This window comes from Schistocerca piceifrons, chromosome X (genome assembly GCF_021461385.2).
Source record: "Schistocerca piceifrons isolate TAMUIC-IGC-003096 chromosome X, iqSchPice1.1, whole genome shotgun sequence".
Taxonomy (NCBI): Eukaryota; Metazoa; Arthropoda; class Insecta; order Orthoptera; family Acrididae; genus Schistocerca; species Schistocerca piceifrons.
This window is the reverse complement of record NC_060149.1, coordinates 786,880,445-786,895,406: the sequence shown is the minus strand read 5'-3', so window position 1 is coordinate 786,895,406 and position 14,962 is coordinate 786,880,445. Positions and strand designations below refer to the sequence as shown.

At 43.1% G+C, this 14,962-nt stretch overlaps 1 protein-coding gene across 7 annotated transcripts in view; it reads right to left on the bottom strand.

Moving 5' to 3' along the window:
* Positions 1–14,962, bottom strand: part of LOC124721462 (ligand of Numb protein X 2-like) — a 579,832-nt gene that overhangs the window by 254,423 nt on the left and 310,447 nt on the right. For all 7 annotated transcript variants that reach the window (XM_047246450.1, XM_047246451.1, XM_047246453.1 and 4 more), the window contains one exon: positions 9,238–9,353. In XM_047246450.1, the coding sequence (XP_047102406.1) occupies positions 9,238–9,353 (116 nt within the window). The remainder of the gene's footprint in view (positions 1–9,237; positions 9,354–14,962) is intronic.

Genomic DNA, 14,962 nt, shown 5'->3' with positions numbered 1-14,962 from the left:
AAAGTGACTCAGAAAGCGTATTAATTTGAAGAAATTCACGGACCTCAAAAAAAGTTACATTAGCAGCCCTAGAAAATGATTTGTATGAAACATCATCTGGCAGTTACTCTGACAACGCTAGACAAATTCACTCAGCTATAAGCATGGTGTGAGTGAGCCCATGTTAGGTGACCTCGTGCCGCTGGTGCAGTCACCGTTTATCGATTACCTGGCTTACGGTGATCGGATAGGACGGCAGGAAACAGAACGTGACTGCACGCAGCACACATACGATAATAACCGGGACTGGCTGGGCACATGATAAACCGTGACAGCTCGCTAAAATCGCAAACGTGACAGCAAGCTTTTTTTAATACTCTATCGAGAAGGGCAATAACTACACCAGCATTCAGCTGCAGACAGCATGCAGTTAATGTGAGGGTTATATATTTTAGAGATTCTTCTTATTTGACAATCGCAAGAAGAACTCAATGAAGAACGAATGTTCCTACGACATCATTTGCTACGAAAAATAAAAAAAACTCACTATCAGTTTCTTTGGCTACATAAACTTGGCGTTATACCAGCCACATTTGACACAGACGATACTCATAACAATCGGTTCTAACACCGCTCAGTAAATTAAATGCATCCCGTCACGGTTGCTCGACTTTATACCATTTCATTTTGGTCTTTAAGGATTCTGAAGTATTTCGTGATTCTTCTAAACACCCCGTATCTTAGCCATTGCGTGTAACATAAAATACATATTTTTCGTCTTATAGCTTCACTTTCCGCAAAATCGGAACAGGAGTAGTATGGAGGCGCTTCAACAGTCTCTTGGCGAACCCAGTAATATACCTTCGTAACTTCCTAAACTTATCACGATAAGCTGTGTACTACAATTCAGTCATCGCAGTTATGTTCCAGGCGTTTGATAGCGGTTCAGGTGCCAGTAATAGTCGATAAATGTCAATTTATATACCTATGTTGTTTATTTGCCTCTGATTTCCAACTAGATGGCATTAAATTGGCGTCGTATTTCGCCAAACATGATTGTTGCATTCGTCACGATTTAGTGAATATTTCGAGAGAAACTTTCAATAGTGAACCTGATACTGAACAAGTACTGAATGTGGATAATCTACAACTCACGAGGAGAACACGGAGGTGCCACAACCCGATTTCCCAGAAATTTCACTCAGCGGAAGAGGGTTCAAAATAAGCGAGCACATGTCTCGGCTTATTCGTAGATACTCAATTGTTTCTGAGAAAAGGACGGTCAAGTTTTTCGAGGTAATATCTGTGTCTTTGAATGAGTAAATGGTTCAACCGAAGAGGTGGCGCAGTGCTAGCGTCACGGCTTCACAGTTTTGCGCCCCGTGTTCGATATCCAATTATTATCTGCCCATGTCAGTAGAAAATTACTACATGAATGTTTTCCATTGCATAATGAAATAATGTTTCCCTTATTCGTCTACTAATAGTATGTCTGCCGATCTACAAATGTATAGCTGCTGAGGAACTGAACGTACATGTACACACACGCCGGCCGCTGGTGGCCGAGCGGTTCTGGCGCTAGTCTGGAACCGCGCGACCGCTACGGTCGCAGGTTCGAACCGTGTCTCGGGCATGGATGTGTGTGTTGTCCTTAGGTTAGTTAGGTTTAAGTAGTTCTAAGTTCTAGGGGACTTATGACCTCAGCAGTTGAGTCCCATAGCGCTCAGAGCCATTTGAACCATTTTGTACACACACACACACACACACACACACACACACACACACACACACACACGGTAAGAATGGATAGGGCAGCAAACAATCACTGAAGTCATTGAAGTGTAGGAAGGCCAATACACACTACACCACAACTGACAAAAAATACTTCACTGCTCTAGCTATACACCCCCCCCCCTCCCCCCCCCCCCGCATCTCGTGGTCGTGCGGTAGCGTTCTCGCTTCCCACGCCCGGGTTCCCGGGTTCGATTCCCGGCGGGGTCAGGGATTTTCTCTGCCTCGTGATGGCTGGGTATTGTGTACTGTCCTTAGGTTAGTTAGGTTTAAGTAGCTCTAAGTTCTAGAGGACTGATGAATGTAGCAGTTAAGTCCCATAGTGCTCAGAGCCATTTGAACCCCCCCCCCCCAAAAAAAACAAACCTCAACTCGTAAACAACAGATCACAATGCAGCGCGCGCGCACACACACACACACACACACACACACACACACACACACACACTGGGAATTGAGGAAAATCATTGTAATAACACAACTATCGCAAAAGCCGACCCCAAAAGATCTCACCAGGAGAGAATGGCAACAGCTGCGTATGTTTCTGCCTTGCCAAGTGGGTAGAGACTAAGCAGATTAGGTACAGTCTTACTTCCCATCCTATCTCCCGTCTTCCCTCCCTCTCCTCCCCCATACATAGTGATACCGGTTTTCCAGACCTATTCCATTCTGTCGCTAATGGTACACAAAGAGCTCCATTCACTGCAGGCGTTCTGCTTTGTTCCATGTTGGGTTGACAATGATGTACTGTTTCAGGTCCGCAGAAATCAAACGTGTTTCTAGGAAATGCCAGCCCCTAGAACAGTAGTGAAATACTTGACTAATCATCATGGAACAGCCGGCAGCATGTTACAGCCCTCGGCTATGTCTTGAAGTGGAAACAGATAGCTCGAGTAGTTGAACTTGAGAGAGGGGCAGACATGCCAAGACCAGGTGGGCACTGCAGCCGGTGAGCTCACTGCGGATGATCGCTATTCGGTATGCTGGTGCCGGCCACTCCCGTCCCCGTACCCACCACAGCAGCCTCTCGTAGCCCGCACGCTCAAAATTAGTATCTGCGGAAGTCTTGTAAATAAACTGTCATGCATGTGGGTATTACATACATTTCTGATACACAAATATCAACACAGAACAGCTGCTTTCACGCTATCTATTCACATGTCGGAAATAAAATCACAGACTTTTTACACCCGACGGCAAGCTACACTACTGGCCATTAAAATTGCTACACCAAGAAGAAATTCAGGTGATAAACGGGTATCCATTGGACAAGTATATTATACTAGAACTGACATGTGATTACATTTTCATGCAATTTGGATGCATTGATCCTGAGAAATCAGTACCCAGAATACTGGCCGTAATAACGGACTTGATACGCCTGGGCATTGAGTGAAACAGAGTTTGGATGGCGTGTAAAGGTACAGCTGCCCATGTAGCCTCAACACGATACCACAGTTCATCAAGAGTAGTGACTGGCGTATTGTGACGAGCCAGTTGCTCGGCCACCACTGACCAGACGTTTTCAATTGGTGAGAGATCTGGAGAATGTGCTGGCCAGGGCAGCAGTCGAACATTTTCTGTATCCAGAAAGGCCCGAACAGGACCTGCAACATGCGGTCGTGCATTATCATGCTGAAATGTAGGGTTTGGCAGGGATCGAATGAAGGGTAGAGCCACGGGTCGTAACACATCTGAAATGTAACGTCCACTGTTCAAAGTGCCGTCAATGCGAACAAGAGGTGACCGAGAGGTGTAACCAATGGCGCCCCATACCATCACGCCGGGTGATACGCCAGTATGGCGATGACGAATACACGCTTCCAATGTGCGTTCACCGCGATGTCGCCAAACACGGATGCGACCATCATCATGCTGTAAACAGAACCTGGATGCATCCGAAAAAGTGACGTTTTGCCATTCGTGCACCCAGGTTCGCCGTTGAGTACACCTGTCCATGCGAAACAAGTCCTGCTGACGTAAATATTGCTATTAAACGTGCCTTATCAGCAAATTGTGTTGTTTATAAAAAGATCGCAGATTCGTGATGGCATAGAAAAGGGGGAAAGAAGTATACCTGTACTAAGAATAATTTGGACCAGTCTACGTAGGTGGATTTGGGATCAAAAGGAAATCTCAGGCGTTACATCAGCATACAGCGAAAATCTGAGACATTCAGGAAGAGAATTCTCCGACGTGGCAGATCAATGAATGTTACGAACAACTGACTGCTTGAAATGAAAGAGAGATTCAGGGAAAGGACATAACTACATTTAGAACACTCGTCGAAAAATCATCAATTTGTACTCACTGTAACAACTGGAGTCAATAGAGCCTCGATAGAAGAACGGAAGATAAATTTTGGTGAGATCATGGTGATGTTTTGCGAGGAAAAAAGCAATTTCATAAGATAAATATGTTCCATCTCGCTCGTCAGTTGAGAAAAACTTGGGACTCAGTTATGTCCGTGCTTTATTTCTCTGTCACAAAGCACGTCCAGATTACAATTCTATTTCGTCTTCTCTTTTTCAGCACATTTCTTGTAATCCTCGTATACCCAACTGATGTCTTAAAATTCCTCTTCCAACTCTACTAACCTATCAGTCTGTAGTTTATTCTCCCTAAGGTCGATGTTATTGCATATTAGGCCAGGATAAGTTGGACCTGTGTTCCTCCCCATCCTCTTTTAGCCTGCAAGGAATCTGCTCAAAGGAAAACTCTGAAGACAAATTTGATAAGATCTTTTTTCTCGAAAACTCAAACTCTCCCCCATAGCCTTCATATAATTATTCTGTCCAGTATTTGAACATGCCAACATTTGTGAATGAAACGTTGGAATAAATAACCACCTTCCCCGGGCATTCTTACCGTAAAAACTGGATAAAACAATCCCTCTGAAGATAGTCTTAGCTTTTCTTCACTACTGTGTAAATAGCGTTCTGAGATGCGAATACTGACCAAAAATCTGTAAGCACTACTTCTGCAATACCTATAATTCTGCTCATGTTTTAATGAGACAAGCTCACTGAGTTTCCTGATCTTAACTACCCATCTAATAAACTAATCCATGCCATTAATGAAACCTTTCTGATGTAGGTACATTTCGTAATTCACTTCATCCTAGGAAGTATATAGAACTTTTAAAAGGAATTTGACATGGAGTGAACCTTTATCTGCCCACAATATTACGACTTTTAGTTCAAGTTACTGCTCAAAACATAAGCTCAGTTATTGACGAGACATACAACAGATCCTGTCACCATCCTTACACAACTCTCACACCTACCCTACGTTTCCTAACAACGTGTATTATTTAAGTAGTTCCTCTCCACTGGGCCAATTGCTAACTTCCTAAATATTCCTAATGGCCTTCCTGATAACGTCTCTACTCTCTCTCTCTCTCTCTCTCTCTCTCTCTCTCTCTCTCTCTCTCGCGCGCTGCTGTGTATCTTCTAATTCCGCAATATATGGGAAGTAGCCCACTGTCATAGTCAATCATCTGAAGCTGCAGAACGAGCAATACATTATTTGCTACTAGTTTCAGTCAATAATAACATCTGGCGATATAAAATATTTTAGTTATACTAATGATATTCGTGTTAATTCATACTAGTAGCAAATAAATTATTGCTCCCTCAGAATGTTTACTATGAAATTCTTCTTGTAATGGTGTCTAACAGAAAGAGGAAACTAGGGGCGATGTCATTAGAGACGGATTGGGCAAGGAAGGCGAAGGAATTGGCCTGTGTATATTTTGAGGGAACCGTGGAAGCCTAAATCTGAAAGAGTTCGAGTGCAGTGGGTTTAAATTGTGCCTTTATCCGGCCGACCTGTTCATCTGTCATGGAACTCAACTGATACTCCGCTAGACTGCTTGCTACTTTCACCCTGCGCCATACTCCATCGCTCAACAACTTTCGACAATTCATTCGTTTCTCATTAACGATCAAATTTTACATCAGTAATATCAGAAATTGAGTCCGCCTTGATGCAAAACACCTTGTTACTCGTTTATTTCTTTATTATCCCAAACTAGTTTAGGTGACAAATATCACCATCATCAGTGGGGTTTTTTAATCTTATTTACTGTATGTTGCAGCATGTTTTAAGCAATTGTTGGCGCTGTTTGCAACATATTTTCTGTGCTCTTTTTTCTGTTGCCGTCTTTTTTTGTTAGTGAACATCATGTCATGTTCGTTGGATGATGTGTGGCTGCTTTTATACACAGAAAAACCAAACTTTTGCACTTTGTTTGTGATCCAGAAACGAACATGACATGATGTTCGCTGAGTAAAAAGACGGCAACAGAAAAAAAAGAGATAGAAAATATGTCGCAAACAGCGCCAATAATTGCTTAAAACATTCTGTAACATACAATAAATAAGATTAAAACACCCACTGATGATATGATATTTGTCGCCTAAACTAGTTTGGGATAATAAAAGAAAGAAACGAAAAACAAGGTGTTTTGCATCAAGGCGGACTCAATTTCTGATATTACTGTTCTATGCAAACAGGGACCAAAATAGAATAGTTCCAAGATTTTTGTTTTACAACAATTTTATACAAACGTAACGAAATGATGAAGTTTCACAGAAAAATAACGATATTAACGACTTCCATTTACCTAGAAACGGCAACGCGCAAACACGAAAGACAGATACGACTGCCTTGTAACCTTGCTTAACATCCACGTGATGAAAGAAAAGTGAAAGAACATTTTCTTTCTCAGTTAAATTTAACAGTAAACATAATACGAGATCTAAAATTACACACAGAAGTGATAAACTTCCTCGAAGTTAGTCTACGAAATTAGACGGAAACTTTTTCCGAGATGGATCTATTTAAATTCGCGGATGCTGGAATGCGACGATCTCCACTCGATGTGAGAAACTGCACCAGTGATGAATGCAGACCGCTTCAAATAGAACGGCGTGCCTCGCTCCACGTGTGCACTTCGCAAAACTAATGTCCACGGCTGATCCAGCTTCTGTCGACAGGGCATCCATCAGCAAAACTGAGCTCTAAAACCTCTGATGAGACGATAGCTGTATCTGCACTAGCTATGAAAGGACGTTTGGTGGAAAATGGAGGCCAGTGAATGGCTAAAGAAGCGTTCGCCCGGTGACGTTTCGACCCAATCACAAGCCAGATATTGTCCGCTACATTAACCTCATGGCAAGAACAACATTTAGCTCCAATCACATATCGAAGGCAGTCAATAATCTATGTCCTGACAGCGGATTACTGACTCACCAATTTCACTGACAATCTGTTTGCAACTTTCGAATATGTTATAATAATATTTCCACAAAAACTAGCACAATGCTCCTACATGAAATTTCGTAACGATTTTTATCGTAGAGTCTGGACGGAGCAGCACTGCCTAATGGATTGCATCAGTAATTTAAAAAGGGAACTTTGTTGTATACAATTAAAGATACGAGATGTTTGCTTTGCGTTCTATGATCTCTGCCCTGGCTATCCTGCATCCTGTGGTAATTACAGGCACCGAACAGTCCTTATCTATGGAAAATAGACTTTGCTGCAATCTCTAGCCACCTAAAATGTAAAAACAAGTTAGAAGAACAGATGCTTGAAGACAGTGGTGTCGTCATATGGCAGCTGAAAAAATATAACTTTATTACTCCAACAAATGGAGAAAGAGTTATAATAAAAGTACTTTGTCATACGAGCAAATATATCTTCTGGAACGTTTCTGCTCGTGCACTTCGTTCACAAAGCCTATTTCAATGTTCTCTTTCCTCCAACAGTGTAGGCCTATCGTTGAGCACTTCCTCCCACTGTAATCCTCTCCAATTCACGGCATCCTTCACCTGGCTTCTCCATCCTGTTTGTTACCTTCCAATTAGTCTTCTTCCAGATTCTGTCCATCTCAGAGTTGTTCTTCGTTGTCTTTTTTCCAATTCTTTCAATGTGGCCAAAACATTTCAGCCTGTTTCTTTCCAAAGTTTCTTTTAGAGAACTGACCTGAAGTGCTTTTCGTATTGTTTAATTTCTTATTTCTGCTCCTGCTTCTTCAATTATCCTCTGCCAGGTACTTACTTTTTCTTCCAATTTCTGCTCATTGTTTATTCATAGCATATTACTACTGCCAATCTGTTAATGACATAGGCTACATATTTCTAACATATATGGTATAATGGTGTATAAACATACAACTACAATAAAGGGAAACGTTTTAGCAAAGACCTCTATGAATTTCTGACCAATTTACTCCAAATTTTTGCATGATACTCTAATAAATGTTCGGACGGACACAAGCTAAATTTTTAAATATATGAGGTATATAATAATATACAAAGACGAAATGTTGTTAGCAAATATCTCTTAAAGTTCTTGACTGACTTAGGTTGTATATCTAGTTCCCATGCACATTTAGAAATTGCGAAGCATTGCCGGGTTCGCTTTTATTGTACTATTTTCCCCCTTACTCCAATTTCGATCACTGAAGGTGCGCAGGAAGATGAGGGCAGCGTACGTGTCCATGAGCGCCCGAATTCCTCTATTTGGACCGCCACGGTCATCATGTACTATGTATGTTGAAGGAAACAATTTGTTTATTACCACTTACTCCAACATCTGTTCCCAGAAAATAAAAAATAAAGGCATTTAGTGAGCACTGCATCTTTCGTAACTCATCGGCAGTTTATAGGCATTTAGTGAGCACTGCATCTTTCGTAACTCATCGGCAGTTAACTATATAGGAAAAGACAGTTTGCTACTAACTGTAAAGAAGACACGTCAAGTTTCAGACAGGCACCATTGAGTAAAAGACACTCACATACAGTTTTCGGCCGCCGCCTTCGTCAGTACACACACACACACACACACACACACACACACACACACACACAACCGCCAGTTAAATTAGAGATAAACGCAGTGCTATAGAGAGACCGCTTCAGCACCACGGCGAATGAAACTGTGGGTGTCACGTGGTTGCGATGTCGTCGGCATGACAAGAGCGCGACAACGCATTTCATTTCATCACGACCAGTTCGTTGCTGCCCTCCGCACGCGACACTCCATCTCCGAGGCTTTCCACGTGACACTAAGTCGAAGGTGTAGCCAGACTACCCTGTTCAGAGTCAAATGCTGTAGACAACAATATGTCGCCGGCAAAAGTATTGCAAATCATCCGTATATTCAACTGCTGAGTATCCATCCTCTAGAATTACTAGGCTACAGACATCAAGTTTTTCTTGGATCTCGACCGATGACGATGGATGGATGGATGGATGCTAATTTCTGTTGTATTTCGATCAATAATAAGTTAAAATTTCATTGTGAGTAGGAAAAAATTGAGTGTCTTTGGGCCAAAAACGTCGTGTTACCATGCGCCGATGAAGACACGCCATTTCACAAGTGTGGTTCGTACTATCCAACAGCTTATTAATTACAAACATTAAAGGACACTCTGAAAGTGATTATTGTTTACGGTACCTTTTTGATGGACATCGTGTTGGACGGATTTTGTGCGTGGCCGGGATGAGCAAGAGGAACTTTTGTTAACTTGGTGCTGAGGCTGGGCTTTCTCCGGATTCACAGTCGCCGGGCACCTGAGAAAATGAAGCATACACTGAAAGCTATTTCAACATTAGTAGTATGGTAATTTTTCATGACTAGTGGCTAATAATTTTGGTTACTGACGGCACTAATAAAGGAGGAGGTTAGTGTTTAACGGCCCGTCAACAACGAGCTCATTAGAGACGGAGCACGAGCTCGGATTAGGGAAGGATGGAGAAGGAAAGCGGCCGTGCCCTTTAGAAGGGACCATTCTGGCATTTGCCTTAAGCGATTTTGGAAAATCACGGAAAATCTAAATCATGATGGCCGGGCACGGGTTTGAAACGTCGTGCTCCCGAATGAGAGTCCAGTGTGCTAACCATTGCGCTACCCCGCCCGGTCAGACACGTAAGACTGTGGAAATAAAGCATGAAAAGTACCACATCCACAATCCAGAAAATACAGTTAAAACGTCATTCAGAAAATTGTTTACTGCTTTTCCATTAGCACGGAGGCAATACGGGAATTTTCACCCTGATGTTTTCCTTAAAGCGACTACTCTGGCGCTGTTTTGATGTTCTCTCTTTGAAATTGAACCCCTCCAATGCGGAAATTACGTCCACTGGTGGAACGTCAACGTTAACAGGTGTAAAATGAAATTCGTGTCTCACGACTCGGCTTAACGCACTAATTCTAAAATTTATTGATTGTAGTGAAAACTTTGTTTCAAATCCATCAGAGCTGCGGAAAACGCTACCTGTACTTACTGAACAGAAAATTTTCTAAGACCTTTTTCGACTACACTAATAATAAAACTGTGAAAAACCGTCGTGTCTGTCTGTTTGAACGCACTAATTTCCAAAACTACTTGATGAATTTTCGTGGGGTTTTCACAGGTAGCCTGGGGTAATGTATAGACATTATTTCATCAAAATCAAAATACAGAAAAAGGAAATCGTAATATAAAGTTTTATCTAAAATCAGCTCCTCAGCTTCGTAGTTCGGGTGTTTGATCATCAAGACGTACTACACCAAAGAACCAATAGACTACGCTGTTAATTTCTAAGTACAATTAGTACATATTGTCTAAACGTATTTTAAAAATTTAGATTATCTCTCACGAATTGTTTTGAGATTTCTGACTATGTCTGAACTAAATAAAAACAATCTATTCCTTTATGTACGCCTCTAGTAAAATATAAAATATTCTCTAACCACATCCTGATTTTTGAGAATGAAATTATCGAATACTACAAGCAAATTATCTTGACTGTCATCTAATGGTATAATTTCTACTGTTTTCGACATCAGCTTGGCTCTATTATTGCACATAGAACAGAATTAGGCAATCTTCTTCTTAAGTTGCCAATCCTAAGATTGATTTGCAGCAGCTCTCCATTCAGTGCGATTGTCGGCCAGCCTCTTCAATTCCGTGAAACTTCCGCATCCTAGGCCCTGCATTATCTGGCTTATGTACTTTCTTCTAGGTCTGCCTCTTGCCCTTTTGCCCTCCACAAGGCCTTCCGTTATAGTGTGGAGAAGACTTTCATGTCTCAGAATGTGTCCCATCCATATATCTCTCCTCTTCTTGACCGTCTTCCAAAGAACTGGAACTTCCTCCGCTCTCTGCAGGACTACTTCATTTGTCATCCTGGCCGTCCATGGAATTTTTAACATCCTTCGCAGACACCACATTTCGAATCCTTCAATCCTTCTTCTTTCGTCCTCTCCAAGTGTCCAGGTTTCGCTGCCGTAGAGAAGCACACTCCCAACAAAGGTCTTTATTAACCGCTTCCTTAACGACAGACTTATCATATTTGATGTGAGGAGTCCTTTCCTTTTATAGAATGCAATCTTTGCCTGATTTATTCTACTTATTACATCTTTCCTACTACGACCATCTGATGTTATTCTGCTTCCCAAGTAGACAAAGTCTTGTATTTCTTTCAGCTCTCTCCATTCAGCCTTATATTCGTAATTGCTTGATTATTTTGTTTGCTTGCAACTAAGATTTTTGTTTTTGACTTATTAATTTTCATGTTGTACCGTGTAGCAAGAGTGTTTTCCATTTCCTCCAACACTACTTGTAATTCTTCCTCATTTTCCGCTAGGACAGCAATGTCATCCGCAAAACGCAGCATATCAACTATTTTTCCCTGGATCCTGATTCCATTAGCTTGTCCTAACTTTTCTCTGACCTCGTCCATTGCTTTCTGTATGTACATATTAAAGAGGACAGGGGAGAGTGCACATCCTTGTCTCACACCCTGTTTAATTTTTGTTTGTTGTTGATGTTCCCCACATCTCACTATTGCCACCTCTTCTTTGTATATGTTCCATATCGTTCTCCTGTCCTTGTACTTAGCTCCAGTTTCCCTCAATATCTGGAATAGTTTTTTCCATTCAACCTTATCAAAGGCTTTTTCGAGGTCAATAAATGCGATGTAGGTGTCCTTTCCTTTTTCCATTCTAATTTCTATTATGAGCCTTAGGGCCATAATGGCTTCTCGCGTACCTCTCCCTCTTCTAAAGCCAAACTGGTCTTCTGTGATCATGCATTCCACGTTCCCTTCAATTCTTCTGAGGATGATGGTCGTCAAAATTTTTGATGCATGTGATGTTAGGCTGATGGTTCTGTATTGTGCACACGATTTTGCTGGCATTTTCTTTGGTAATGGAACAATAATACACTTTTTGAAGTCCTCAGGCAGCTCTCCAGTATCATATACACTCCTGGAAATGGAAAAAAGAACACATTGACACCGGTGTGTCAGACCCACCATACTTGCTCCGGACACTGCGAGAGGGCTGTACAAGCAATGATCACACGCACGGCACAGCGGACACACCAGGAACCGCGGTGTTCGCCGTCGAATGGCGCTAGCTGCGCAGCATTTGTGCACCGCCGCCGTCAGTGTCAGCCAGTTTGCCGTGGCATACGGAGCTCCATCGCAGTCTTTAACACTGGTAGCATGCCGTGACAACGTGGACGTGAACCGTATGTGCAGTTGACGGACTTTGAGCGAGGGCGTATAGTGGGCATGCGGGAGGCCGGGTGGACGTACCGCCGAATTGCTCAACACGTGGGGCGTGAGGTCTCCACAGTACATCGATGTTGTCGCCAGTGGTCGGCGGAAGGTGCACGTGCCCGTCGACCTGGGACCGGACCGCAGCGACGCACGGATGCACGCCAAGACCGTAGGATCCTACACAGTGCCGTAGGGGACCGCACCGCCACTTCCCAGCAAATTAGGGACACTGTTGCTCCTGGGGTATCGGCGAGGACCATTCGCAACCGTCTCCATGAAGCTGGGCTACGGGTCCCGCACACCGTTAGGCCGTCTTCGCTCACGCCCCAACATCGTGCAGCCCGCCTCCAGTGGTGTCGCGACAGGCGTGAATGGAGGGACGAATGGAGACGTGTCGTCTTCAGCGATGAGAGTCGCTTCTTGCCTTGGTGCCAATGGATGGTCGTATGCGTGTTTGGCGCCGTGCAGGTGAGCGCCACAATCAGGACTGCATACGACCGAGGCACACAGGGCCAACACCCGGCATCATGGTGTGGGGAGCGATCTCCTACACTGGCAGTACACCACTGGTGATCGTCGAGGGGACACTGAATAGTGCACGGTACATCCAAACCGTCATCGAACCCATCGTTCTACCATTCCTAGACCGGACAAGGCAACTTGCTGTTCCAACAGGACAATGCACGTCCGCATGTATCCCGTGCCACCCAACGTGCTCTAGAAGGTGTAAGTCAACCTACCCCTGGCCAGCAAGATCTCCGGAATCTGTCTCCCATTGAGCATGTTTGGGACTGGATGAAGCGTCGTCTCACGCGGTCTGCACGTCCAGCACGAACGCTGGTCCAACTGAGGCGCCAGGTGGAAATGTGCATGGCAAGCCGTTCCACAGGACTACATCCAGCATCTCTACGATCGTCTCCATGGGAGAATAGCAGCCTGCATTGCTGCGAAAGTGGATATACACTGTACTAGTGCCGACATTGTGCATGCTCTGTTGCCTGTGTCTATGTGCCTGTGGTTCTGTCAGTGTGATCATGTGATGTATCTGACCCCAGGAATGTGTCAATAAAGTTTCCCCTTCCTGGACAATGAATTCACGGTGTTCTTATTTCAATTTCCAGGAGTGTATTTGGCAGATTAATTTATACAAATTTATCTTTTATTTCTGTTCCAGCTGCTTTGATGATTTCTGCAGGCAATGAGTCAATTCCTGGCGCTTTTCCGGCTTTAAGTGCCTGTAGTGCCTGATCAAATTCAGACCTTAGTATGCTGTCTCCTAGTTCATCTTTATCTACTTCTCCTCACTTTCAATCATGTCATCTTGTACGTTGCCTCCATATAATTTCTCTAGGTATTCCTTCCACGTAAGTGCTATATCTTCATGATTATACACCATCTTATTATCCTCTCTTATTAGGGCATTACATCTAATCCTTTGTCCTCCTGAGAAGAAGCGTTTCACTGTTTTGTATGCTAATTCAAGGTTCCCTTTCTTCAGAAGGTCTTCAACTTCTTTGCATCTGTCTTTAAGGAATCTTTCTTTTACTTGCTTCAACTTCCTGTTGATTTTGTTCCTAAGCACTCGGTATGCCGTTTTCCCCTTCTTCCGTTTCATTATTTTTGAGCTTCCTTCTTTCCTCAAACATAAGTATTATTTCATCAGTTATCCACTCCTTCCTCTTTTCAGGTTTTTGTTTTCCAATTATCTCTTCAGCTGCTTTTATTAGGCCATCTCTCATATTTTCCCAATGTTGTTCTACATTCTCTATAGGATGCTGTTGAATTAGATCCTTAGCCCTTTCTTGGAACTCCTTCTGCGTCTCACGGTTTCCAAGCTTCCCTATATCCAGTTTTCCATTTCCTATTTTCTTCCTTATGCATTTGAACTTGAGTCGGCATTCCGCAACAACCATGTTGTGATCATTCACAATATCTGGGCTTGCGTATGCTCTAGGGTCTTTTAGTTGATTTCTAAATCTATTTTTGACTAGAATGTAATCAATTTGGTATCGTTCTCTATCCCCTGGTAACTTCCAGGTGTATCTTCTACGGGGGTGATGTTGAAACCACGTTTCGATATTATCAGTTGATTCCTGTTACAAAATTCTATAAGTCGGTCTCCTCTATCATTCCTTTTACCAAGGCCGTAGCGTCCAACAGCTGGCTGTACCTCTTTATCTCCTACTATTGTGTTCCAGTCTCCCATGATTGGAGGAGAAGATTAGTGTTTAACGTCCCGTCGACAACGAGGTCATTAGAGACGGAGCGCAAGCTCGGGTGAGGGAAGGATGGGGAAGGAAATCGGCCGTGCCCTTTCAAAGGAACCATCCCGGCATTTGCCTGAAGCGATTTAGGGAAATCACGGAAAACCTAAATCAGGATGGCCGGAGACGGGATTGAACCGTCGTCCTCCCGAATGCGAGTCCAGTGTGCTAACCACTGCGCCACCTCGCTCGGTTCTCCCATGATTATTAAATTTGTTTCTCCTTTGATTCCTCTCAAGGCTCCATTTAACTCTTCATATACAGCTTCAACTTCCTCATCCTCCTGGTTTGTGGTAGGCATATAGACCTGTATCACAACCGTCTCTGTATGTTTGGTATCCAGACTGACAAGTATTATCCTTCCTCCAT